This window comes from Drosophila albomicans, chromosome 3 (assembly GCF_009650485.2).
Source record: "Drosophila albomicans strain 15112-1751.03 chromosome 3, ASM965048v2, whole genome shotgun sequence".
In the NCBI taxonomy this organism is placed as follows: Eukaryota; Metazoa; Arthropoda; class Insecta; order Diptera; family Drosophilidae; genus Drosophila; species Drosophila albomicans.
Genome location: NC_047629.2, coordinates 39,237,429 through 39,264,468, shown reverse-complemented (window position 1 = coordinate 39,264,468; position 27,040 = coordinate 39,237,429). Strand labels below are relative to the sequence as shown.

The window sequence follows — 27,040 nt, the reverse complement described above, 5'->3', positions numbered from 1 at the left end:
CATTACGGCAAATGTATTTGTTAAATTGTTCTTGTACGAATGTGAACATGTGTGCAAATAAATTCTATCTACGAGTATTACTAAAATACAAAAAAGGAGAAATAACACGCATATTTGAAAGCATTCTATGAACATGCAAAGCGATAGTGGAGGTGTCATGAAAGCAAGTCAACAAATTAAATACGAACACAATAAAAATAGTTGAGACTTGGTAAATAAAATAGCAGTTTAGTAGAGTGTTAACTAGAGTGGGCAACAAATGAAATTAAATCGAAAAGTGTTATAGAATGAGCTAACTTAATTTCAGAAAATAACCAACCAAGATAGGCCAGATAACGTTAAATGATTAAAGTTACACACAACCCACATAATCTTAAATTTACAATAAATTTATGTTACAAGATGTATCGCTTTATATAACTCAATTCAAAATCTTATAGCTGGCATAAATTTCAGCATAATTCCTTTTGCCAAAATTCTATTTCGAGAGCAGTTCATAAAGTAAGCTCAGTTTAATTGCAATTTCGATTTGAATTTTGAATTACAGTGCTCAGCAGTAAAGCAGTTTGCAGAGCAAGCAAAGAAAGTGCGAGCAAAATAATGAAAACCCATAAATAATAAATGTTGTTAAAACTAATGTGCGGCGCTCATTAGCCTCAGGCAACTGCGCACAGAGACTGCAACAAGGGATGATGATGCTGGTAAATGAACTTCGACTGCCACACATCAAAAGGGTGCAACAAAGCCTGTGTGTGTGTGTGAGTGTTTGAATGTTGCAAGATGAATTTCATCAGGGGTTGGTGCTGGTAAGTAGTTAGTGAACGAGGCTGACAAACCAACGAGTTATTTTTATAACTTTTTAAAACTCAACAGCAACAGCAACAACATCAACATCAACATCAAGTGTTGTTTCGGGTCAAAGTAAATCAACGAGCAGTGGGTCATTTTATATGGGGTTGTCTCAGCTTGTACTACGATGTGTAATTACAGCCCGGCTTCTTGGTTCGTCCTTTTGAAATTGCGTACTTTGTAATTAGCATAAAACCAAACTAACTGCGAGTGTGTTTTTCAATGGAATGAGTAGACAACGAAGTACTCGTATCTATCGCATATTCGAATACTGCCAAATCACTTTCCACTTGAACATTGATTGATGATGACGATCGTAAATCACACTCGAAACTCGAGTGACGTCGCTTCCTCCCTTTGTTTGCTGGCAAAACAGATTGGTATAGCACTCTTTCAGTCTCTGACACTGAAACAGGGCGCCACACAGTGCCACATTGCCACACTGACACATTTGTCTAAGCTGCAGTAATCGCCAATTAATGCACATGCTAATGCCAGAGGCGCCGAATGCGCAGCTCCAATTCCAATTGCAACTTCCAAGTTCAGCCACAAGTGGTAACAATTGTCAAAGTACTTTGTTTCCATTGTGTTCTGCTAACTGCAGGTGTCCTGTGTCAACAGTCTGCACACAAAAAGTTTGTGTGCATATTAACTTTTTACCCTAGATTCATTCCAACAGTTATTCACTCAGGCCGTCAGTCAGACTGAGCTGAGAAGGCTGAGCAGGCAGCTGGCCAGATGTCCAACTTCAACGGACAAACAACAATGCTAACAATTAATGAGTGAGCAATGGGCGACGCGTCGATCTCGTATGTTAAGGGAAGTCGTATATTTCCTTTACTTTGACGGCACCAAATTGTAACAGTTACAAGTATAGAAAATATAAAAAATGATAGACTAACAGATATGCTGTTGTTCTTAAATTAAATAATCTTAGGCATATGTGCATTTTTTAGTTGAATTTGTTTTCAACAAATAAATTTTTGGGAATAAATATTATAGTCATTTTTTTAGGTTATTTGCTTTATTAAACAATTTAATTGAACTATATATATTCTAATTTAGGAAAACTCAAAAGAAATTTATAATTTTTGTACATTGTTCGGGAAAAGTATAAAACTTTACTTAAGTCTTTTCAACAGATTATATTCGAATTAAGTTCCTCAACATCAGAGTTCTGAATCTAAAATAGAAATCACGCTTTCTATGCAATTCGAAGAATTGTAAACTTGTGACTTACTAAAAGATCATATGATTCTTAAGCTCAACAATTATAAATTTAGTTCAAAAGAAAATTCTACTAACAATGATATACATCATTATATAAAATCAAATATTATTTCCGGTTTCTTGTAAGTACAGTTTATCTCCAAAAATCTTCTATATTATATTTCAAACATTGTTTCCCTTTAATTCTTATTATTAGAAAATTATTCGAGTGTACTCTTATTGTATATTATCATTTTTGAAATAAATATTTAAATATACCTCACTCTTATATACCCTTCATAGTATCCTATATACAGGGCAGCAAAGCCTCGCGTGCCATTGCCATATATTCACAAAAATATCTACCTAAATCATAACGGTTGCTTTCTGTCGCGTTGCTGACGCTGTCGCTATTAACTGTCACTGTCCCCGTCAGAGGTGCCATAAAAAAAGACTTAGGGCCCAACCCCGCAATGCACACCGAGCGCGTAATTCACGCGATTGTAATTGCAGTTAACTACTTGTTAAGGTTTTTCTTTTCTCTTGCATTTTTGGGGGTAAAAATAGTAATTTTTGCAATACATTTTTTATACTCAGCCACACAATGGACTAGACTAATCACAGGATTTTCGCGTGATTTTTCTCTAAACCGGAAGTGGCATTAGAGCGAACGGAAGCGAGAGTAAACACGGCTTAGTAGTGGAAAATGCCAATCAATCGAACTATTGGAAGTGTATAAAATCTAGCTACCCGCTGTCGCATTCGCAATCGCATTCAATCAAAGCATTGTTTACATTAATAATAACTGGGCATGAAACCGTTGTTGTGTCGACATTTTAGCAACTACCTTCATTTCCATTTATGCAAACAAGAAAAGGAAGAACAAAAATTAAAATGAGAAAAATAGAATTAACAAATATCAACCATAAATTACAAATGTCACATTCATTATGCACATGACGCTGCATAGTAATTAGGCTTCGTTCTTCGTCCTGGCATCCTCTTCGCATCCTTTTTTTTGCCCAAATATATATTTATGACCACTTGATGAACTGCACCCAGTTGAATGGGCATTCTCGCTTTTCTCTTATTCTGCTGGGGTTGTGACTCTACTTTCGTCCTGGTTTTTGGTGCTCATTTGCATAACAATCAACTCGTCGTTTGTGGCACAGCCTCAAGCTGCTGTTGTTGCTGCTGCTGCTGCCGTAACACTAACTTCTATGCTATATGAGCGATGGGTACTGTTTGTAGTATTGGGGTAGCACCCAGCCAAGCCAAGTCTAATGGTTTCCGAAAACAAGCAGCAGCAGCAGCGGGTGTGAAGTTGTAAAGTTTAATGTATTGTTTGTCTAACAGTTTATTCATTTGGAAAAAGAATTTCACGTTGTGTGATTGGAATATGAAATATGACTGTTATCCTCGGGGTAGAAAAGGGACAACATTTTCTATTTCAAAGGTTGCAATATTCATCATTGCATTCAGTTGCAAAGTCAGCATCGTATTCATTATTCAAATTGTAACTGCATTTATAATGAATCAAATTGATAATTTTATAAATGATTCTGTTGTGAAAAAATTGAAGAAATATTACTCTAATAGATTACTAGCAAATTACTTATGTTTATTAGTCATATGTATTAGTAATAAGAGTAATATTCTTATACATATACTGCGAACATTATTCTTTATTTTTTAAACTTAAAATATCTATGACTGAATAAATTTTAAATTTTACCAACAAAGAATATATTCAACATTCTAAGTTATTTTACGAAATATATTTTAAAATATCAAAGTATAAATATGATTACAATTTCAATTATCAGATTGTGTTTGAAACGTAGATTTGAAACTGACAAACCTAAAATGAAGTGAATTCTTTTTAGTTGTATTTTCTTTAAATCTTTTTTCGAGCTTAATGCAATGAAATCAAGCGTCTGTGATACGATTCGATATGCTTTATAAAATATAGAATAATAATATTATGGAACAAATCCGATACTGAAAAAATAATTATAAGCAAATATAATTTGAATAATATATAAATATAAATTAAATATATATATCTTGGCAATAAATGTAAATTCTTTTTGAATTATTCAAATGCAACCGTTGCCATTAATATTTAACCAGACTTTCAGCAGTGCTTACAAAAAACTTAAGCCTCAATTCGATTTGGGAATAGCCCAAGTTCTTTTGAGATACATATCTCAATTCGGTGCATGTGTATCTAAAATGATTTCTGATTTACATGTGTTTACATTTTGTGCGTACCACTTTCGGCTGCAACAATGTGACATAAATCTGCTTAAATTTGACTAAAACCGATCAGATCGGATTAAAATCGAATACAACAAAAACTTGCATCACATTTTACAGTTTCAATTCGCACACACACACACACACTCTGATATCCTTGGGATGAACATGCACACAAATGCGACAGATTGGCCTGCTAGGTAAAAGCAAAGGCAAAGGCAACGGCAACAAATGTAACAAAATACTCGAACGGCTGTTTGTTTATCCAATGTTTTTCGGTTAGATGAGCACACAACTCAAAAGCAGGACAAGGTAGGGCAAAAGGATCTGTCGGTAGTACAGTATGCACTATCAGGAGAAGGCAAGGCAAACACAAACAACACAACGTCACAGATTTCACAGATAAACCAATTCGAGCAGGGTAATGAATCGCTAAAAAGGTCGAGCAACTTGCTCGGCTTTACACTCATCACAGCACCCGTTAAAAGAGAGAGAACAGCAACAGCAACATTGCCGTGTAGTTGCAATACACCAAAGCGAATGCTGGCAGATAAAAAGGGGTAAGCAGTTAGAAGGGGTAAAGAGCACGTTGCACGTGCACCGCAAAAAGGGTTACTTCATTTTTTTATAGACTTTTCTTTTTTTTTTGGCAAATGTGTGTCAACTGAACGGCATCGAATGCTAAAAAGGCGTAAAACAATCAAATCAGCAAATAAAATTCGATTGCGACAAATTGGCACAGTTATGCCTGACTATGGATTATAATCAATACAATAAAATATATGATGGCAATAAGTTATGCTTGCAACTGTCGTTTCCGTTGTTTGAACTCTGCGGAAATGAAACGAAATCAAAGTGCATAAAAAAATGCTTGCAATTGAAATAAATCTAGATTAAAATTCAATTGGGCTAAGTTCACTTACAACAAATGAAAGAAAACATAACTCTCAATATAATAAAAAGGTATTGCTTTTTATGTGTTCTTTATATTCCCCAATTCAAAGTTGAATCTGCGCTCAGTGAATCGCATACAAATCGTACCCAAAGGACTTGCACTTGTCGCATTCGGTGTATTGTGTTTGCTTCTTGCACCGAGAAGGCAATTTGTTTCCATTTTTGGTTTTCTTATCGTCTTACGGCAATCGGCAAATTGTTTAGCATTAGCATAGTCCGCTACAGCAAGGGGGAGGAACAGGAGGATGATAGTCAGGCAGTCGTAATGCCGTCATTGATCCGTAGATAGACATCTAGAGCTACCCCGTGACCAAGAAGGCAGCAGGATAATGATGCCCGGCTGTGTTCCTTTCCCCTCCTCATGTTCTCTCTTCCGTTCTCTCTTTAATGCCGCCCTTATGCATCCCTCAGCGCCATTTCAGTAGAATTGAATGCAGCTTAACAGCTCGCCCGCTGCGTATTTGCGCCTTTGTAACGCACCAGCACAACGAGACACACTCTGTGACATTGTTCTGGCTATAATAATGATTATTGTTAAGATAAATCCCGACACCTTCAACAAAAGCTGCACAAATGACAAACGCGTCGCTGGGCAAGCGGCTTAACTAGTCGACAAATGTCTTCTCGCATCAATGTTAGATGCTGCATTCCATAGTAATTGCAACTTCTTAGCTCTCAGCTGCAAGTTCACCCTTCTTCGAAGTAGATCCTTATGACATTTGTAACGGAAAATGTCAGTCAGTCAGTCAGTCATTCTCTCAGTCACTCTCTCAGTCTTTTTATTTCGACTCTTGCCGGTTCATTCAACTAAATAATTTGAGTGGCATTCATGCAGGTCCACTTCCACTTGGCTCATGTTTCACTCGGATTGTCGGCTGCTGCCTTATCGAGTTGTCGTTGTTTTTTTTCTTGTTGTTGTAACTCTCGTTGTTATTGTTGTTGGTTTGCAGGCGCATTGGTACATTCGTTTTGTAGTCGTAATTCTGTGGCAGGTGACGGGCAATCTTCCATTGTTCAACTCACCCCATGTCGAATTCTAAGGGCGCAAAAATGCCCCCTACAATAAACAAGCACACATACATACTCACTCACACACACATGCACACTCTGACACACGTAAAGCCATTCATTTTATGTGCACTGCAATATACAATATTTATTTGAATTTAAGTCTTTTGTTTGAAATCTGAAATCCGCACAGGGTTGTTTGCTTTTGGCTACCAACAAGACTGACAGTCTTAACTACTACCGACAGTCGGACGAATATTTGAATTGACTTTTCGGTTTTTCTCGTTCAACTTTATTGGCAAAAATAAATGGTAAATTGTTTTTACAATAATTTAACTTATCACGTAAGCCTGACTATAAAATGACTAGCCCTCTTTTCATGTATCGCATTGCAATGATAAAATACAAAACTATTCTATAAACCCAATTCAGAACTTAAATTGCAGCTAATGCTTAAAACTTCTTAAGGATATAAAGTAATAGTTGTTGACTTTTTCTTTGCTTAGATTGTAAAGTTTGTGTATATGGCTTACTAGTTAGGTACATGGGATGCTCTTACTAAATTTACATGGACAACCGATGTTATTATAAAGCAAATAGAATCGACTTTGGGAACTTAGTATGCATAATTATTCGGGAATAAAATGCACTTTAAGTTGCCACAGTCAACTCAACGAGTTACACAAACGAGAAATCAATACAGCAGCAATTGCTTCGATTGGTTTATCGTTTGTGTAGCTAACTAAATGAATTTGCAGCAAATTGATTACTAAGTCCAGCTGCTTAGCAGGGCTTAGGGAATCCATTTACGCCTAAAGTTCACTTATTGCAAAATATCAACTGATTGCGCGCTGCGACGGCACTAAAACCTGACCCACGAACCTCACAGCTGCGCTGAGCAAAAGTTTTTTATTAAACCAAAAAACAGTTGCTAGCGTAGTTCGGATTGTTGGCCAGATTAAAATGCCGTGGCTAGCTACACAGTGTCGAACATATCACCCAGAGAAGATTGACACCAAAGATGCGCCCAAAACTATGCTATACCTGATGCGCAAACTGTTTATAGCTAAACTGCTGATGATGTTGAGGATGTTGCTGATGTTGCAACGGTTGCTGGGGCTCCTCATGAAACTCCTTCCAGGGCGGCGTTTGGGTGTAGAAACTGCTCTGCTGATGCAGTCCAGGTGTCTCGACTACCGGCAACGTTGTGCCATTGGCAGCTGCCTCAAAGTTGCTGCGAAACAGATCGTATTTCTCCTGGGAAAAGTGTTCTGAAGCTGCCGTTGAAGCTTGTTCCTGTTGCTGATAGAAACGCATGCTGCTGCCGAAATCGAAGCCAGCTGGCTGCGCAGTTGACGCATAATCCACAGTCGGATTGGGTTGATGATAATGCATCGGCGTCGTCTGTTGATGCGATCCATAGGGAAAGATGCGACCGCCGGCAAACATGGGAAGTGGCTGTGGATTCACAAAGAGCGCATCGAACAGTTCTTTGGTGATGCGTTCGCCGCTCAGCGTAAAGTTCTGCAGCTTCTCCAGATCCAGATTGATGGTGCCACCGCTCTCGAGCACCTGCTCCAGCGCAAAGATGTAGTTGTGTGCGAAGCGCAGTATCTCGATCTTCGTTAGCTTCGTCTCCTCGGGTAGCGAGGGCAGCGTGACCCGCAAACGTTCCAGAGCATCGTTAAGTGTATGCATCCGATTGCGCTCCCGATCGTTGGCCTTCATGCGCCGGAACTTCTTGATGCGCACCACTTGCAACGGACTTCGCGAACGCGTCACACGATTCTTGCCGACGGCATATTTGCGCTTGGGACGCGGCGCATTCGGATCTTCGGGAGATTTCATCGGCGTGCTCGTTAGCTGTGGCTCAAAGTTATTGCTGCTCGCTGCACGACTGTTGAGATGCTCCACCAAAGTGCGTCCACTGCGTGAGCTGTGATTGCTGCTGGTGTCTAGTAGCCCTACAAAGCCAGCGGGTGGTGAGTTGGCCGAGGCCACATCCCAGCCGCCGTTGTAGCCCAAAGCAGACGCATGAGCTGGAACGGGCGGAGTACCGCTGGCATTTGCCGTGGTGTTGTAATGGTCCTCAAAGTCCAGGCGACGCCGTGAGCTGGCATTGAGATCGGTTTCGAAGCTCTTCTCGTAGCCGCTGTCGAAGGACGCGTCGTCGTCGTCATCCTCGTCGAACTCAAAGGACTGCGATGGATTGTAAACGCTGTTGTAACAAGCAGACATGACTTTTGGCAGTAACTGTAACACTCTTAGTTGTAGTTTTAGTTGTCGTTGTCTATGTTCGCATTTTCCGTTTCCGCTCAGAGATTGATGATTGTTGCCTTAACCGTTTCGCGTGCCCGCACCAACTAAAAGCTGAAGCGAGTTGCGCGCCGGTTTTATGTCCATTGCCTCAGCCATTAGTGCGCAAGCTGCAGAGCTGCAGAGCTGAGGCAGAGTTGTTCCGTAAGCCCGCTGATTTAGTCAGAGGCAACAACCCTCGGCGCATTGTCGTCGGTCGCGACGATGGCGGCGCCATGGCACAAATCCCAAAAGATATGCGCGCCGTGATTGCCGAGCTGCACAGCCCCGGGGGTTGCTTTTGCCCACACTCACACACACACACACATACACATATACACTCTCACTCTCAGACACTCTCCCTTGCTGCCAGTTAAAACACGAGCATTTTTTACGCTTTGCGAACGCGTCGCCAACCTAAGCCAATCGGAAGGATGTGTCTCTCTGTCCGTCTGTTCGTCTGCTTATCTCTCGCGATCATTACCACACATAAAAGTTCAAAGCGGTGGCATGTTATCAATTGCTTTTGTCACAACATTGAACTTGTGCCACTTCATTTGCAACTCTTTCACTCTCTCGCTATTTGCATTTAAACCGCAATAATCATAATGGACTTACGCCTGTCGCTTAAACGAATTACCGCCACGTGCAACACTTTCATTTGACGCAACTGGTGAAGATGCCACACTCCCCACCGCTGCGGCACGTGTCTGTGAATTGGGCTTGAGCTGGTTTCACTTTCGCTTTTCTCTATGCCAGCTGCTCAAGTGGCTTTTTGGCAAAGACACACGCCAACTTCCGCCCAACATCGTGTGGCTGGTTTAAGTAACTGAGGCGTGTGCCTCTTGCCACTTGTGCCACGTGCGGATTTGTTATGATATCCACGCCAAATTGCCAACATGAGTTCGCACTTCACAAATTATTCTATCAATGGTTACAAATTTGAGTGGATAAGTATGCTAATTGTATATGCTATATGATCACACTCCTTAATCCTTGAATCCAAATTAATATGTTGGTTTTCTGGTAAATGATTATAAGCTACTGTGTGAAATTCGTGCATCCTTTTTAATCCTTCATCTTGTCAAGGTTTAATAAAAATCTTTAATATATTATTGCGTATCACATCACTAAATTGTATTGATAGTAAATTTAAAAGATTTGATAGTGTAATATTAGAAGACATTTTATTATTACGGGTGTGGAAAATTTAAAAAAACTGTTAATTTCTCTAATATTTAGTTTAATATATGAAATCCTAAAATTGAAACTGAAATATAATCTGACACTTTGTGGTAGAAAATGGGAAGTCTTTTAAAAATAAATTGTATTAGTTCAAATATTAAAATTGGTAATAAAACTGTGAATTATCTTTTATTTCCATTTTTAAATTCGTTTTTCACCTTTATATCTCAAGATAGGTAAATAAAAAGAACAGTGGAAAAATAAATAAAAATAAGTATTAAAAGATAAAATCACGGCCATTGTTTTTATATTGAAATTTATTTATGTACAATATGCACAGCTAACAATACTTTTGTAATATAACTAAATTTATTTGTGACTTGCAAATTACTTATTTCATCACTACTTATTAGGACATTTGCTTAATATATATGAATATATGATTTTTACAAATTAATATTTATTTCTTAAAGTATTTACATGATTGTTTAGTTTATACAAAAAACATCATAAGCCCGATGAAGGTATTGTGAGACCAATTTTTTATTTTCTCAAAACAAACTTACGATTTTAATGGCAATTTGTTACTCTTATGATCTCCTGATTTATGGCCTACACTCTTTAGCACTGCCACCGAAATTTACACCAGTCACACACGTGTCTGGTGTTGAGTGTGAATTTGTTGTTCAAGTGGCCGCTGGTCGCGTGTGGCTAATTGAGATTTTGTTGGATTCATAATGCGTATCAATTATTGTGTTAATTGAAGTGTGAGGTTGCAACACGCGTTCTGCTGAAATGAATGTAAAGTGTGTAAAAAAAAGAAAAGGAAGCTGCGTTTTAATAAATATTTGTCGTCCAAAAAATTAATACCCTGGGGGTAACAGCAACAACATCACAGTTGCGTAAACCAAATACAGGCTATTATTTAACGCGCCCAAGAAACCCCGAATATGGACGACATTCGTCGTCCTGCGCATACATATAATTTGATCAAAGTCCTGGCACAGTCCGAGAAAAAGTAAATACATACGCAGCGAATATGCCTCAGGCTAATTGCATTCTAACAAGCGACGCAAATTCAATTTTCCAAGCTGCTTGTGTGCACAATTCTTCTTCCCTTTTGCAGTTTTCTGAGCTAGCTGTTGTGTAAGTATGTGTAAGTATATGTGTGTGTGTGTGTGCGTGGTGTGCAACCCCCGACTGCATTCGTTCCAAGCACGTAGCCCGAGGCTATGAGCAATGCTGAAGCAAATCGTTTGCCTGCTCAGAAGGGCACAATTGCCTCCTCATAGAGTGGATCCAATTCTCGCGGCATGGCAACGTCGGGAAAACGATTTGAATTTCCTGACACAGCCATTGGCACGGGAGATGATGAGGACGACCGCGAGTCCGATGAGAGCTCAATGACAACTGAATCTGCAGTGACATGTTTCTCTCTCAATGGTTTCTTTTGCTTAATCTTCAGTGCGGTTTGATAAAACTTTGGACCACGGCGTCGCTTTACCGACGGTGGACGCACCACTCGGTCCTCCTGATCGGTTGAGGTCGAAGAGTCCGAGGTAATATGCTTGAATCGCTTGAAGTGCTTAAAACGAGAATTTTCAGGGTTTAGACTTTTAGCTATTGGCGTCGGCGTATCCGAAGTGATGTGCACAAATCGCTTTGATTTTTTTCTCTTCGTCTCCGATGTAGTCGTTGAGGCGTTACTATCCTCAGTATGCGGGTGACTTCGCTTACCGCGGGACGCAGGTCTCTCCTGCTCGCGATAATACTCGCAGAAATTTGTGCGCTTAACAAGCACTCGAACCCTGCGTAGTTTCTCAATGTCATGTATGCTTAGTCTGTGCAGACGCACTTCAGCCTTCCGCATGAGACATTCTTCGATGAGTCGTGCCGTTAATTCCCTTGAGAAGCCTCCACTATTACGTACAGTTTCCTGCTGCTCAATTGGATATTCAGCGTTCGAATCTTGTTCCAATTTTATGGACCTAATGTGAGATTCAGAATTTGATGCAGGCTCCGACTTGATACATGGCAATTCCTTTAATGTCTCCATTTGACTTTCAGTACTGGATGACCTCTCCAATTTGAACTGCATTTCCCTTTGTGGTTCCACAAGTTGATCCTTTGTATGATTCCCCTGCAAATCCCTCGTTGGTGTTTCTCTTACTTGTTCAGTAAACGTCTTGGTTTCCATGGTCGTCACCGTGTCCGTCTCCGGCGCTGTGACCGTCTCGGCAACTGCGTTGGTCCCGAGCGCAGCCTCTTCCGCTGCACAGACTTTACCGATGTTGAGCTGGAACACTTGTGTCTCCCTTGTAAAATCAGATGTACGCGGTGGGGGCGTTAACTCTTTACTTACGCCAGATTGTCCATCGTCGCACTCACTGGCATCTCGCATGGCCATCGTCGAGGTACCAGAGTGCAAGCTGTCCGCTTCACTGTTGCTGCTCAAACGTCTCACACCATCCTCAATTGTTGTTGCTGTAACTTCTACTGCTGCTGTACTACTTTCGATATTCACGGGTGTCGTGCGCTGCCTCAGACCCTGTAAGTTTCTAAACTTGCCGAGAAGTGTGTTACTTTCCATGAGCTTATTATCATTGTCTGCACTTATCGCCTCTTCCTTCTCGAAGCTCCAAATGTCCACAAAAGCTTTAAATCCATTTGTTTCATTATTGTACTTGGCCTGCGCCTGAAGAACCTCATCAAACGAACGTTTCTGTGGACTTGGCTCTTCGATTGGCAGCTTCGCTTGCAGGTCTGCTTGCGGCTTTGGCTCTTCTACTTCTTGTTGCTTCGTTTCAGTCTCAGCTGCTGGTGATCGTCGGCCACTTCGCATGGCTCTGTCCATGTCAGTGATCATCGCATTTGCCACGACAGCAGCTGCTCGCACACGAGTTCTTCGTCCAGACCCCGTGTAATATGCCTCTGAGTCGTCTGATTCGTGATCTTCCTCCTCCTCTTCATCATCCGTAACTATTTTGTTTAAACCATAATTAATGTAGCATAGTGTATATTAATAATTATAATATTGAACTCACCTTCATCCCAGAACTTGCGCGTATTTCTCTTGCGTTTTCTTTCTTTCTCGGCTTTTTCACGCGCTGCTTTCTGCGCCGCATCCTCATCTTCATCGGCGCTCGCTTCCCCTTCCGTTTCGCCACCGCCAACCGCATTCTCATAGCCTTCTTCAATAGTGCCATAGTCTAGCTGCGGTCGATTTTTGTATTTCGCATAATCGATTTTCAAAAACTTTAGTCTATCATTCGCCTCGGCCATATTGAGTGCCACGAATTTATTTTTAAGATCTCTGCTCTTCAGTAAGGCGCCACAACGCTCATGTAACGTACTCCATTCCAATGCCCATGAATAACGTTTGTTTCGCGGTTGAAATGCCACCGTCAACAAATCTTTGATTATGCTACTCGGAAGTCGCAATGCTTGCAACGCTTTACAGATGGGATCATAGTCGGTTACGGGTGCATTGTGATTCGTGATGGCAACAATTTCATCCACATCAATGGTTGAGCTTAATAGCTCATATTTGGTGTGATCCACTTTCTCAGCTCGAGACGATTCTTTTCGTGGTGCTTGTTCATCGTCATCCTTGCGTTTCTTTTTATAGCGGGAGCAACGTTTAACCTCATTGTAATTAGCGCTTGTGGGATTGAGGTAGAAAGCGGTAAGCCAAAACTCCGATTCCATAAAGCCTTGCTCAGAAAACACCTTGGCCAAGTCTGCATAGTTAACGGACAGATTGTTCTCCAGATTGAGCATAAACTGCGTTGTTAAGCCAGGATGATAACGCCACACTTCGATGGTGTTCAGCTTCTGTCCAATGATTTTTAGCAGCAGCGCTATCTTGGCAAACTGCCAGCCACGAAAACTCTGCGTAATGAAGAGAATTAGAATGCTTTGCTACTTTTAATTAACTTTTTTCAACTTACGCGTGCTGCTAACAATTGATAGACAAAGTCCAAAACGTTCTCATTGTTGGGCACCTTCTGAAAGACAGGATCTATTTGTCTGTCCATCTCCTCGTCCACATCGGGCAATGGTTTTTCATCATCGTCGCAGTTCTTGTAGTTGCCAATGTTCCCAGATCGATTCCCTTTACAAATCTGTTGTTGATAATTCAGTTTCATGTTCATAGTATGCGGCAAAGCGTGACTATGTCGCTGCAACTCCAGTTTTTGCAGTTCATTTAATAAGAACTCTTCGCTGCCCTCTCGTTCTTTTATATACTGATTCATTAGCGACTTAAATTGATCCAGCTGAGCCATAAAATCATGCTCATTAAGCGCCATCAACTCCAGTAGCTGATTGCCCAATACATAGCTAGTATAGGCTTTAAGCATGACAGCAAACGGTGTGGTCATGCTCAGGTTGAACTTCTTAAGTACAATGCGTTCGAAGAAGCCATCTTTGCCGAGGCCCAGACGCACACACACTTGGGCAATTAATCTGGCTGGTGTGTAGTCTTCCTCATGGGGCGCTTCCTGCATGCTCTGGGCATAGAAGCGAATGTTGTACATCTGTATAAAGAGTAGAGTCGATTAGTTATCTAACTAAAAACAAAATAAAACCTATTACCAAAAGCTTATTGAATTATACATTTTCTTTACACAACAACATTTTACTTATTCTTCTTCCATTCACACTTACCATATTGTCAATAACGTAGCCTCGATTATCATCCAACGTAAATACCGTGAGTAGATAAAGATGTGCCACTAGAGTAATAGATTCTTGTTCCTGGTCCTCGTGCTCGTCCCCAAGCTGGTCAGTGGCATTGCACTTTAACCAAGCGGCCAGGATGCGCAGCGAGAGCTGTTTCACTGCCTCCATGCTGCCGGCATCAAAGAGCTTAAGCAGGCGTAGTATAATGAGATGCTTATGCTCCTGTCTAAAATACGTAACGTCTGCAACGAGGTGTGAATTAATTGACAATGCAAATTTGCAAAGAATTTATTTTACCCTCCACTGTGGCTGGTGGCACTGAATGTTCAATGACATGATGTTTATTCTGTGCCAAATTGGCAAAGATGTGTTGCAAGTAGGAAACATGCCAAGGATTGGTTTGGAAATTAAGCAAATACTGCCAGTCGATATCACAGAGGCCGTCAAGCTGCGCAAAGATATTCGCGGCCTTGCCCAGATAATACAATAGCATGCGCCGCAGACTTTCGGCACAGCTCATCCACTCTTGGCCAAACCACAACTGCAGTGAATGATGAACCAGCACCTTGACAATGTAGATGAGTTCCTCGGTAATGGACTCGCGACTATGCAACTGACAGGCATCCCAAGCAAGAATCAATTGCACTAGCCTATCATCTGCTATCAGCTGATAGACATCCACATCACTGCGAAACGCGTAGAAGGCAAACAATTTCTGCAAGAAACCAAAGAATTGCTCAATGGGTCACCATGTTGATTGGCAGGGAATTGACTTACTGCGTTGAACTCGTCATATTGTATGCGTGAGGCGCAGTCAAGGAACCTTTGCTCATCTTGCAGGTCGGGTAGTATTATGTCCATCGGTAGCACTTTATAAGAATCGTCTAGTGGCCGAAATAAACCAATTATTTAACATTATGATTATGATTGTGATTCAAGCAATGTATATTCGTTGTAGCCGGCCAAAAAATTGTTTGTTAGCGATGTGTATTTCAAAATATACCGAAAAATACCGCAACTGGTCACATCGTGCCGTGAGCGCAGCGATAATCATGCGTGCTGTAGCGGCGAGCTTTTGTTAGAATGTAGCGGGTGAAATTTTTAAAATGAGTTTTGAACAACAAAAAATTCTTTGAACTCAAGTTAAATTTATAAGTATTTGAAGATTAACAAGAAAATATTATGTAGTCACAATGAATTATAAAAAATTATACTTAATTTAGCAAAAATAAATTCATACCATATTAATATACATACCTCAAACTTTAATATGGAATACTCAATTGATGTCCGCACAATGAAATTGCTTTGTTGCCAGCTGGCATATGCAAAGTGCAAACAAATTATTATTAGCTGCCAACTGCGTCTGGTACTTCATCTTACAATGAAAGCACCAAGGGTATTCCTATAGAAATCTAGCCATTATAAAGAGCAAAAGTGTGCGTGTGTGTGCGTGGGGCCAGTTGGTCAACAAGCGGGGCTTCAACGCGTGCAACAGAGCATGGCATGGTTGCAGTCCAACTGCATTAAATTCCAATCGCAGGCATTGTTCAGATTTTTAGTGAACAGCTTAATTTGATGAGAATCACGATAGGGGGAGAAGACAAGCAATTAGGCACACACACCCGACCCACTACAACACACCCTAAAAATAATACATATTTTCCATGTTAAATGGCGAGTGATTTACAATCGTTTGGGACGAGCAAAAACACATGTACTAGCTGTCCAGCTGTCTGTGGCTGGAGATAACATTATTTCGAACCAATTTATCAGTAGCAAAATCAATTAGTAACTACGTAAGAGCCTCTCAGTTTAGCCTTATCTATTGAGCGATGTTCGAGGTACAGCATAGAGTGTTTGGTGCTTTGTGTTTTGTGGTATTCTGCAGAACCCATTCATTATACGCACAGGTAGCACTGTCAGTGTCATAAATATTCCCATCATCGTTTATTTGGCGTCACCCCAACCGGAGTGGCTATCAAATGGCACAAATGAAAACCTGTTGATATCCAAAAGAGAAAGAGAAACGGACGGACACACACAGTCATGTATCAAAGGTTGCGCTTCTGTCGTAATTGAAGAAACGTTTTTCAAGGGAATTGAAGTGTTACAAAAAGAAAGAATGAAAGAAACGGCTGTGCAACAGCAACAGCAGCAGCAGCAGCAGCAGCATCTCTCCCATAAATATTCATGAAGCTCTAAAAGGGTTTTTACTTGTATCGATGTGTTTAGGTTGTCCACATGCTGCGGTGTCATTGCCCAACTCTCCCACTCTACGTCCCGGCGATGGATACGAGCAAAACGCAAATTGACACTAAATGGAAAAATTGTATTGAGGACCCCCAATTGTGAGCCCCCATTGGAGAGAAATGCAATTGCATGGTATTGCTGGATGAGAGTGCTTTCACTTTTGGGACAACAACACGTTCAATTTTAAATACCCACCATGGGCGTTGGCTACGCTTAGATGCTTAGCTGCTTAGTCGCTACTGCTGTTAAGCAGCATCATGAGAGAGGCAGTCGCCTTTGAGCCTGCCACATGAATTTGAATGAGCTGAGGCCAAGGCTCAGGCCCACGCATATGTTGCGGCCAAAGTCCAGTGTCCGCATTGTCCGTGTAGTCCGCACAGTCGATGCTCCCAGGGGATGGCAAATAAACATTGCAAGGGCGCGCATGTGTGCCATCAACTTCAACTCGAAGCGCGCATTGCGCTAGCTAAGGAGAGTGGGAGGGACAGAGTGAGGGGAACGAACAATGGTGACGATGCGCGTCGTCGACGCTTTGTTGACTGCCCCACTAAGTAGGCAACAGTTTTTGGCCACTTCCGTCGCGTCGCGTTGCTGCAATCGCCAAGCTGCCATGACAGCCCATTGTATCTAACTCTGTGTTCGTGTCTGTGTGTGTGTGTGTGTGTGTGTGTGCACTTCGTGTGTCACATTCGTGTTTTCCGCACGCAACAATCGTGCCTCGGTTTCGCTTCCGTTTTGATTTATAAACGGCCGTCGCGGCCGAGTTGCGTATCATTAACAGTTGATCAACAGGTTTGCGCACACATCCCGAGACCGAAGCTCGACCAGCTCGTTGCCAGTAACCGGTGAGTGCATAGAGCATAGCAGAGCAGAAAGAATAGAGTTATCCACTCGCCATATTTGTGCAGTAATTGAATTGCAACAGCACCGCAATCTAGTTATAAAAGTAATTTCACGTGCAAACGGCAAAAAACTAAAAAAAAAATAGAAAATAATAAAAACGTAATAAAACGAATAGCTAAAAGTGCAAACACAGATTGGTGATATAAACTTACATACTACGCGACCACAATAACGGAACCCGTTGGCTGTTTCCGGTTTGAAAAACATCAAACAAAATAACGACAAAGAGGTAAGTTGATTATGAAGAGAGCTTTTTTCGGGTTGCTTAATCAAGTTTACAGAGTTGAAAAACCATTTCACAATGCCAAAGTGCACCAAAGAAAAATACAAAAAAACAAATACGAATTAAAATAATTAAATTAACTTCCATTGCAAGGCGTATTGTGATAAAAATTGAATTTACGTTAAGCTAAAAATATATTCATGGTTTGCTGACTTTCCGCCCCCAAATAATAACATTCTTCGACGTCATTAATCGCTTAGCATTATGGTAAATATGTTTACCATATCCACTTAATAATGGACAAGTTTGTTGGCTAAACACAACAGCGTAGGTCGCATTAAAAATTGAATGATTAGCTCCAACGTCGTTCCAGTTCTCTGGATTCGTAACACATGCAAAACCCATAATAATACCGTCGGAATAGCTTGGGAGCAAGGAGAGAAGGATTGGAGCTCCAGCACAGCTGGAGAGACACCGAAATTTATTTGCACTTCTGTGGATATTCTGTTTATTTACGAATTTTCGTTGAAGCCTCGATGATTTTTATTCAAATGCGTGGGAAGGCGTCAGGCACGGAAACCTATTTAAACAAAATACTTATAGGCAAATGCCATCCTTTGGCAAATATTGGCGCAACTCCAAGAAGACGACGACGACGCTCTCAGAAAAAAAAATAAATAAAAATGAAATAGAAATGCAAACTGAGACGCGACGCCTCGAAACGCCCCAAAGAAACTGTTTTAATTTCGTCACGCGAATCTCTTTCTCTCTATCTCTCTATCTGTCTATCTGTGCTATGTACATTCTCAGCGTACTTTCATATGAATGAGTGTACTTCTTGGTGAAGGAGCATTCTTTGGCCAGGATGCGAGTACAAGCACCTGTCTTTGTCACTGCAAGACATGGCCATGAATAATGTCTGGCCGGGAGAGAGAGACTACTGAATAATACAGTGACTTCACTGGCGACTCGCTCCCAGTTGGAGTCTTCTTCTAGAAATTCGCTGGAATGTCAGCCACTAACAAAGCCATAAATATTTTCGGTTAATTTCAATTACAAGCTGCCCAGCACGTGCTTTTGGTTTTCTATTCCTGGTTGCGGTTCGGTTCAGTTCGCCTCTGCTCCTGGTTAAGTTAATGTAACCATGGGCAGCGCCCTGTTTTCTGCCGATGCCGTTGCCGTTGCCAGGTCGAGTGTGTGGTCATAAAATTTGATGCGTGCCCTATCATCGCGTTGAAGCTATCTATTATAATTTAACGCAAAGCCGCTAAAACTTTCATCTGGGCGGGCGTCAATCAATCAACGACAAGCACACAAATTAAATGCAAAGTAAGACAGCATAAAACCAGCGTCAATCCCAGCGCCAGTTTCATTCATACAATCCGTCAACAGTCAAACAGTTAGCGGCAAAACATTGAAGCAAAACTGGACGACAAAACAGTCCACAGCTAACTTGGCCCGCTTCAATTAACTGTCCCACATCTCACATCGTTGCCATAAAGTAGCCAGCTGAGTGAAGCATCATTTAATCAGGCGTCACACACTCAGATTAGATAGCTCCACATGTTGTCGCTGTTGAGTTAAAGCCAATCGAAATGGGCATTAAAGACTTTGCCCAGTTCAAAAGTGATTTTTCTTTTTTGCGCTCAATTAATAATCATTAGTTTCAATTTGCTTTGATCTCTATTGAAGAATAACTATCTATTCTTTTGAAAGGGTCGATAGATTTAAATTATAAATTTCGCCAAAAGAGAAATGAATGAATTAGTGGATAGTAAGTATACGTTATATATTTTACACATTTGTTTTTCAGTGCATTGAAAGAAGGTCAAAATACTAAAATTATACCAAAAGCTATATTTTGTACAAATCGTAAGGAATCGTAACAATTTTTGTCTGTACTAAAATTCGAGGCTCTAACATTAACATTTCAATAAATATTTGTACTTTAGTATTGATGAAAAATTAGCGGCTTAAGTTCGGATGTTTAGGTTATTCATATTACAGATAATGTATTGATTTTAGATTTTAAATTTTCGATTTTACTAGGAAGTATCCTTGTTTGCTCTCTTTTGAGTAATCTGTTCTCCCAACAGTGTGGCAGATAGTTGGTCTCTTGGTATTAAGCTGATGAATAATTTCGCTGCATGCGAAAGCATGTGAGTAACTTCTTTAGGTTGAAGTACAAACAGGCGACAGCGAGGTCGATGTTGTAGTTTTAGTTGTTGCTGCTCCTCCTATTATTGTTGTTGTCTGTCAAGTGGAGGCGACGAGCATCTTGAGAGCGGCAAACAGAGCTCTCGTAAGTGCAATTCTCAGGCACTTAAGTTGTTGAGCAAACATGGCCATAATCTTAGCTATCATTATCCAGTATCGTTTTAAAGCATAAGAAGTGGTTGGGCCAAAAGCGCACGCATGCCGCGTCGAGAGCAATTTGATGGTGCAAAATCCGCGAGACTGTCTCTATGGCGTATGCGGCGTATACGTATTATTATCATTATCATTTTCATTACAATGGAAAAAGCTACCGCCTACCGTGAGTAGCAGTGAGTAGTACTTGATGCTCTCACCTCAAGCCGCATCTGAAGCTGAAGCTCACGCTGCAACAAGACATTAATAGGCCATAAATTGTAACTGTTATGCGTTGTTGGCTTTTAACGCAGCGGTTGGCATTTGGCATCAAGTGAACTTGGGGCTTGGGGCGCAAATTCAACGTCACCGTCGGGAGTTGAGTGCCGTCCAATAGCCAGTGGGGAGGGGGGAGTTGGGGGCATCCTTAGATGGACAGCTATGCCGCCCCACCGCTTTCAATTAGAGTGGTTATTTAGCTAAATCGTTACGCTTGTTGCTGTAATTTGAGGCGTAGGCGGAAATGATTGCGCCAACAGCAAAAACAAAAGCACAACGAACGGCGAACTCCTGCTGTGGCTGGATACTCCAGGGAAAACGCACACGCAACGACAGCGGGGAGGCGGCAAAGCTTTGACTTAATTGGTGCAAGCATTCCTTTGCTCTATTTACACAATTCCATATTTCAATATTTCACATTCCCAGTCTCACTTAGCGCTCATTTCATTTTCCGTAGGAACATGGCCCAGTTGAGAACTTCCGACGGCTGCGGGACACACAGCATTGTCCTTCTGCTGTTGTTCTGCCTGTGCAGTAGCAGCAGCATTCAGGCCGCATCGATACCCAACAACAACAATGAGCTGGCTGCCACAGGTCTCAGTGACCAGGTGGTGGAACAACTAGCCGACAATGATCTCTACAGCAGCAGCAACAACAAGCGGGCTTGGCAATCACTGCAGGGAGGTTGGGGCAAGCGAGCAAGTGATCCGGCTGCCCTGGAAATGGATGATTCCATCTATATGACTGGACATTTTGTGCCCTTGGTCATTACCGACGGCACCAACACCATCGACTGGAACACCTTCGAGCGCATGGCCAGCGGCAGCAATCCCGAGCAACAGCAACATTCACAGCAACAACAGCAGCAGCTGTCGCAGGAGGAGAGCGATGACTACAATACGGACAACACGGTGGAGAAGCGTGCCTGGAAGAACATGAACGTGGCCTGGGGCAAGCGACGACAGGCTCAGGGCTGGAATAAGTTCCGAGGTGCCTGGGGCAAGCGTGAACCGACCTGGAACAATCTGAAGGGCATGTGGGGCAAGCGTGATCAGTGGCAGAAGTTGCACGCGGGTTGGGGCAAGCGTTCGATGGCCAACTAAGCGAAGAACCAAAAACTAAAATAAATAACACACGCTCGCTCTCGATCGATTTAGCAAAAGCAGTCTAGGCAAATAAACCCATGGATTTACATACATATGATACGATTTATAACTAGTCAACTAAACTGTGTATAACAATATACTAAACAAAAAAAAAATACTAATCTACTTAACTATTTAATAAAATACTATGTGCATTTTAGGTCAATATTTTCCATAGAATTCTTCTTCGTTCTTGTTGCCGTTCTCGATGTCTAGTTTCGATGCAATTTGAACTTGCAAGTTGAGGTCAATTCCGAAAATGTATGAAAGCGCTCGCCACAAGAAAAAAACAAAGATAAAAACTAAAATTGAAAATCCAAAATATTCGTAAATTCGAAAATCGAAAATATATTTGTAATTTGCATATGTATTTGTATTTATGTGTATGTGTTAAAGCCAGTATTATAACATACTAAAATATAACCACTTGCACTAGTTCCCCCAAACATACAAACAAAAGTATACAATTCCTCGTATACAATACAAATAAAAATAAAATACTTAGAAAACGAATGCATTGAAAAGCTAGTTGCAAACCTTAACTTAGTTAATGGAACTGTGCATATTTTTTAAATACGTATACATACAAAACTTAACTAACATAAATGGCAATTATATAAAATGCAATTATCAAAATAAATCAACAAAAATTAGCTTCAATTTTAACTTCAGGGCCGCTGACCAAAAGTTTACCAACAAAATCGTTTGGGACTCACAATTGACCCAGCCACGTGAATAATTAACTCAATTTTTCCATTCTTCCTCATTGCTTTCAATTCCCAATTAGTAATAAATAATTCAGCAATTGTTTTTATTTATTATTTTTCTTGGATTTTTAAATGCTTGCATTAATTATTTATATCTGCTTTTCGTGCACAAAATGTTGAAGAGTATGACAATTTAGTGGCAAAGGAGGATATATGTATATTTTAGTATTCTTTTATAAATTATTCTATATTATTCTATATTATTCTATTTTATTTCATTTTAAAGAAGATACTGTTCTAACTTTATTTTTAAATTGATATTTTCTTCATTTATTGCATATCATTATATTTTATTTTATAGCATTTATTTATAGCATATTTAATTTGAAAATGGTTACTAGTTTTCATTACTTTAAAATTTAATTTAAATTATATTCTATCTTTCTTGTATTGTATTTTGCTGTATCTTTTTAAAATCTTTTAATTTAATTTGTTTTTGTTTTCTGTAATACAATAGAATGTGAGCTACCGAGTGTCTCACTGTCGAGTTCACTTGGCTGCAACCTTTATAATAATTTTAATTATTTTTCTGGCAATTAAATAATTATTTTCGAGGAGTATAAAATAGGATTTGTTTTTCCAAATGGTCTCAGTTTTAATTTAGCTATCAGAGATGCGTTATCAACCGCGACTTCGAGATGGTCAAGCTATTCCTTTGCCTTGGCCTGTGGCCATGTACCGTCGATTGAATCACACTGTGTGGCCACTAGAAGATGGAGCAAGTCGTCTTGTTGTGTTCTTAGAGAAAATCTCAATATTTGTGGGATTTCTTATTTTTACGCTGCACAACGAAGTGGATTTTCACTATTTGATTGCCAATCGCAAGGACATCGATAAAATGCTAACTGGAGCACCGACTTATTTGGTGCTGGTTGAGATTCAAATTCGTGGTTTCGAGTTGGCCGTGCGCAAGGATGACTTCAAGCGATTGCTTCAGAAATTCTATGCAGACATTTATGTGTCTCAAGAATCGCATCCAGAGCTTTACTCTCGCATTCAAAGACTAATGCTGGGCACTCGTCTCAATTCGATTGCTTATCTCTTGGCTTTGTTTAATTTCTCACTGGTGCCAGTCCAGAATATCATCTATCATCGGCGTGATATGCTCTATCAGCAAGTGTATCTATTTGACAACACTAAGCTATACTTTTTCTTACCTCTGATCTGCATGAATTACTGGGTAGGCATCATTATAACCACCATGCTCTTTGGGGAACTGAATGTCTTGGGCGAGTTGATGGCGCATCTGAATACGCGTTATCTGCTCCTAAGTTCCGATTTGAATAAGATTTGCAAACGTTTGCTTGAAGACGAGAATCGTGATGAAATTGCAGCCAAATATCGGAGAGCTTTAATTCATATTATGCGCCGAAATGTTGCTCTGAATCAGTTTGGCCAGGAAATGGAGAAGGAATTCAGTTTTCGCATATTTATCATGTTTAGCTTTAGCGCCGTGCTGCTCTGTGTTATGGGCTTCAAAGCCTATACGGTAAGTCTACAAAAAACTTGTTAAATCGTTATGATTAAAATTGTATTTTGCCTGTAGAATCCAGCTGGAAACATCGTTTACATCATTTGGTTCATGGCCAAATTCTGCGAGCTTTTGGCTTTTGGAATGATTGGCTCGATTCTCTATGCAACGGTGTGCTTATTTCAAATGCCGATTGTATTTTATTAAACTATAATTTTTTAGACGGACGAGTTGAGCACCATGTACTACAGTTGCAATTGGGAGCAAATTATCTACCGTTCCAGCAATGCTAGGGAAAATGTGTTACTCATGAAACTGGTCTTTCAAGCCATTCAGATTAATTCAAGACCCTTTTTTCTTACAGGCTTAAAATATTTTAGAGTCACTTTGGTGGCTGTACTAAAGGTAATTTAAAGAAATATTTGTTTTTAAGGGCGTATTTTATTGTCCTATGTTTTCAGATTATACAAGGCGCATTTTCTTACTTCACTTTTCTAACGTCAATTAGATAAGCACTGGAGAAAAAACAAAATCGAATAATAAATCATATTTATTAATTCTCAGCTCTTCTCATTGCAATAATTATTGCAATACTTAATTGATAATTCCGTTGGTTTTAAATAAAATATTCCCGCGCATAGACGTTTCATAGCAAACAGCTTTTACTGGTTCGTTTGAGTTTTGTGGTCTATGGTATATTTAGCATTGTAATTATATATACCAACATTCTGGACTTTTTTAGCATATTTAATTTGTTATGTTTCATCGACTTCCAAAATTTAATCAAGAAAGTATGGTCTATTTAAAAATAAATAATTGGCTCATGAATTAATTGGTCAATTTCTAGAAAACATTAATGTTTGCCATAGAAACCGATATTTGCGAAAATTTCAAAAGCAACGATGCAATCGATAGTGCTATCGATATTTTTCCATCTGGACTCAACGCCGGTCGGCCACACATTGCAAAATTCCGCCAATTTTTGGCATTACAACAGTTTTTGCAATAGCACTACGGGTTTAGGGGTTTTCCAATTTTAGGTAAAGATGAATTTCTCAGGGAACAACTGGTAATTATTTTAAATCAATTACACAAACGCAGTGTGCTACACAACTAAATCATTTTGCAGCTCACCAACTTATCACAGTCCCATCACACAACACCAAAGACCAAAGACGCCAATGTCGCGCGGTGAAGTCCGTGAGAATCTCGATCTACGCCGACGCCGAGCAGAAGCTCGAAAGTATTTAAAATGGGGTTTCATACACATCCTACTCTTCGCTGTGCTCGCCTTTGATATTAGCCAAGTGTGCGTTGCCGATGGAACAACGCTCTGGTATGAAGTGGAGTATACAGTTGGTGTGTTTCTACTGCTCAGCGCCGTTGCCTGTATTGGCAAATACATTTGGTGGCTGATGGTGGACAATGTGACTATGTCGATGACCGATATGCAAAGCTGCCTCTTGAATGAAACAAATGGTAAATTGCATTATTTGTAATTGTCTACGAAACTAATGTAAAAACCTTGCTTTGCAGACAATGTGCTTTTGGACAGTTCAATGCGTATACGCAGCAAAACGCCAAAACCACGCTATTATGAGCAAGAAGATGATTTCAATGACAGCGCTCCCATCATTAATTGGCACTCCTCGTTCGAGGACAGTCGCTGGGGTACCCAATCCCCTCGTCGCAGTCCGAGTCCAACACGCAGCTCACAACAGCAGCTAAATAATGTATCATACAACTGTTCCATCGGTGGCAACAAGTCCCTTAATGCCAGCAATCTCAGCAATGAATCTGCTGCCTATATGTCGCCATATGCCGAAGTCAGTCGCGATGACTTTCCCACCGATGTACGCAAGCTGCCAGCATTGATGCGGCGGGCAGAGCGTGAACGAGAACGCAGCTATGCCGAGCTGCTTGAATCTTCTAATGTACAGAATATGGACTCGACAAACTCGTTCTGGAACTATTGCAATAATGCTGCCTTTCTACTGAAGCGTTCCATCTATCAACTGGCACCTGCACCTGTGGCCTCCACAGAGAACACGCCTACTTCAATTGAAGATTTTGGCTTTGTGCAGTTTAAGGACAGCAATTCGGAGGTCATCAAGCGCATCTCCACGGTCAAATTGTCGCAGTACCTAAGCAATCTCAGATATGTGAGTAAGACAGCAACTGAATCTCAATCTCTATCTAAACTCTTGTCTCTTAGTGGATATCCACAACAATTTTGCAGCGTCTAGTTAAACAAATTGACAATATGGATGAAGTATTTCGCCAGCGCGGACTTATTGAACTAAAGATCGGCGCTGTGGGGTTGGAACGCTTGCGAAAGATGGCCGAGAATCAACAGTTCGTGCAAGGCTGTGCTCCCATGTTGCCTTTGTTGCTGCCCTTCCTCGACACCTTCAGCAATCAGGAGTATGTGGTGCAGCGCATTCGCGAACTCTCACAAGGTTCCTGCATTGGTGACTATCGCTGGAACTCGGGCAAAGCCCACAATGGTCAGGAATGGGGCGACCATTTGCCCACAGATGCTGCTGTAAGTGCCTGCAATTTCTTGGACTTACTTTTATTGATATATTTCCCCATTTAATTGCAGATACTCTTCCATTTATTCTGCGTTTACTTGGACAGCCAATTAATGCCACTGCCCCAGGGTGGTGGACGTCCCTTTCACTCGCGCTATGTGCTGATGCGCGAGGAGAAACGCTCCACAAAAGATATTATTAATGCTGTGAATAATCGAGCACACTGCGCCTTTCTCATAACCAACAGCCAGATGAAGCCAAAGTTTAATTTCATCAGCGAAAAGGAGCTTCACAATTGCGCCTACGATCGCAACAATTTGTTTTATGTTATCATACAGTTTTTGATTTATATGCGCTCGCACCAGGAATCGGCCCTCGAGGGCGTCAACTTGGGAAAGAGCGGCATTAACATAATGTGCGTAATCGAAGACTGAATAAGCTGTGCTCTCTGCTGTTTGCGGTAAGCAGCATTTTGCATATTTGACTTGGGCCAAACGAATTTGGCCATTTATTTTCTTAATGTAATACTTATTATTGTTAAACAACCTTCTGAGACGTTTTCGGCTGCTCAAATTGAAACTATTAAATTATGCATTGTAATTATTAAGAGTCAATTGCAAAGACAACACATCAAACTGTAAACATGTCCGCGGTTTTTGTGGTCGCATCAGCAG

At 40.6% G+C, this 27,040-nt stretch overlaps 5 protein-coding genes across 8 annotated transcripts; 3 read left to right on the top strand and 2 right to left on the bottom strand.

Annotated features, from left to right (window-relative positions):
- Positions 1-6,566: 6,566 nt before the first annotated feature.
- Positions 6,567-8,626, bottom strand: LOC117572482 (basic helix-loop-helix neural transcription factor TAP). Its single transcript, XM_034255331.2, has one exon. The coding sequence runs from the start codon at positions 8,515-8,517 to the stop codon at positions 7,318-7,320; it is 1,200 nt and encodes a 399-aa protein (XP_034111222.1). The 5' UTR covers positions 8,518-8,626; the 3' UTR covers positions 6,567-7,317.
- A 1,522-nt stretch (positions 8,627-10,148) lies between these two features.
- LOC117568650 (uncharacterized) lies at positions 10,149-15,518 on the bottom strand. Of its 4 annotated transcripts, none has more exons than XR_007954798.1 (7): positions 15,220-15,518; positions 14,740-15,157; positions 14,428-14,684; positions 13,710-14,297; positions 12,804-13,650; positions 10,790-12,738; positions 10,149-10,549 (listed from the first exon to the last, which is right to left on the bottom strand). XR_007954798.1 is itself a non-coding variant. In XM_034249446.2 (7 exons), exons 1-7 carry the CDS (start codon positions 15,301-15,303, stop codon positions 11,962-11,964), a joined length of 2,913 nt encoding a protein of 970 aa, XP_034105337.1. In that variant the 5' UTR covers positions 15,304-15,517; the 3' UTR covers positions 11,824-11,961. The 4 variants fall into 4 exon arrangements, 2 of the variants coding, with proteins under 2 accessions (XP_034105336.1, XP_034105337.1); XR_004572162.2 differs by having other exon boundaries at positions 10,149-10,546; XM_034249446.2 differs by lacking the exon at positions 10,149-10,549 and having other exon boundaries at positions 11,824-12,063; positions 12,122-12,738; positions 15,220-15,517.
- A 1,846-nt stretch (positions 15,519-17,364) lies between these two features.
- Positions 17,365-22,262, top strand: LOC117568651 (allatostatins MIP). The gene is made up of 2 exons (XM_034249448.2): positions 17,365-17,827; positions 20,907-22,262. Exon 2 carries the CDS (start codon positions 20,911-20,913, stop codon positions 21,550-21,552), a length of 642 nt encoding a protein of 213 aa, XP_034105339.1. The 5' UTR covers positions 17,365-17,827; positions 20,907-20,910; the 3' UTR covers positions 21,553-22,262.
- Positions 22,145-24,344, top strand: LOC117572490 (odorant receptor 74a). Its single transcript, XM_034255341.1, has 5 exons — positions 22,145-22,171; positions 22,966-23,850; positions 23,908-24,003; positions 24,055-24,237; positions 24,294-24,344. The coding sequence occupies exons 1-5, from the start codon at positions 22,145-22,147 to the stop codon at positions 24,342-24,344; spliced, it is 1,242 nt and encodes a 413-aa protein (XP_034111232.1).
- Positions 24,345-24,758: 414 nt separating this feature from the next.
- LOC117569577 (transmembrane protein 209) lies at positions 24,759-26,998 on the top strand. The gene is made up of 5 exons (XM_034250800.2): positions 24,759-24,901; positions 24,962-25,311; positions 25,369-25,994; positions 26,048-26,377; positions 26,438-26,998. The coding sequence occupies exons 1-5, from the start codon at positions 24,879-24,881 to the stop codon at positions 26,798-26,800; spliced, it is 1,692 nt and encodes a 563-aa protein (XP_034106691.1). The 5' UTR covers positions 24,759-24,878; the 3' UTR covers positions 26,801-26,998.
- The last annotated feature ends 42 nt before the right edge of the window (positions 26,999-27,040 follow it).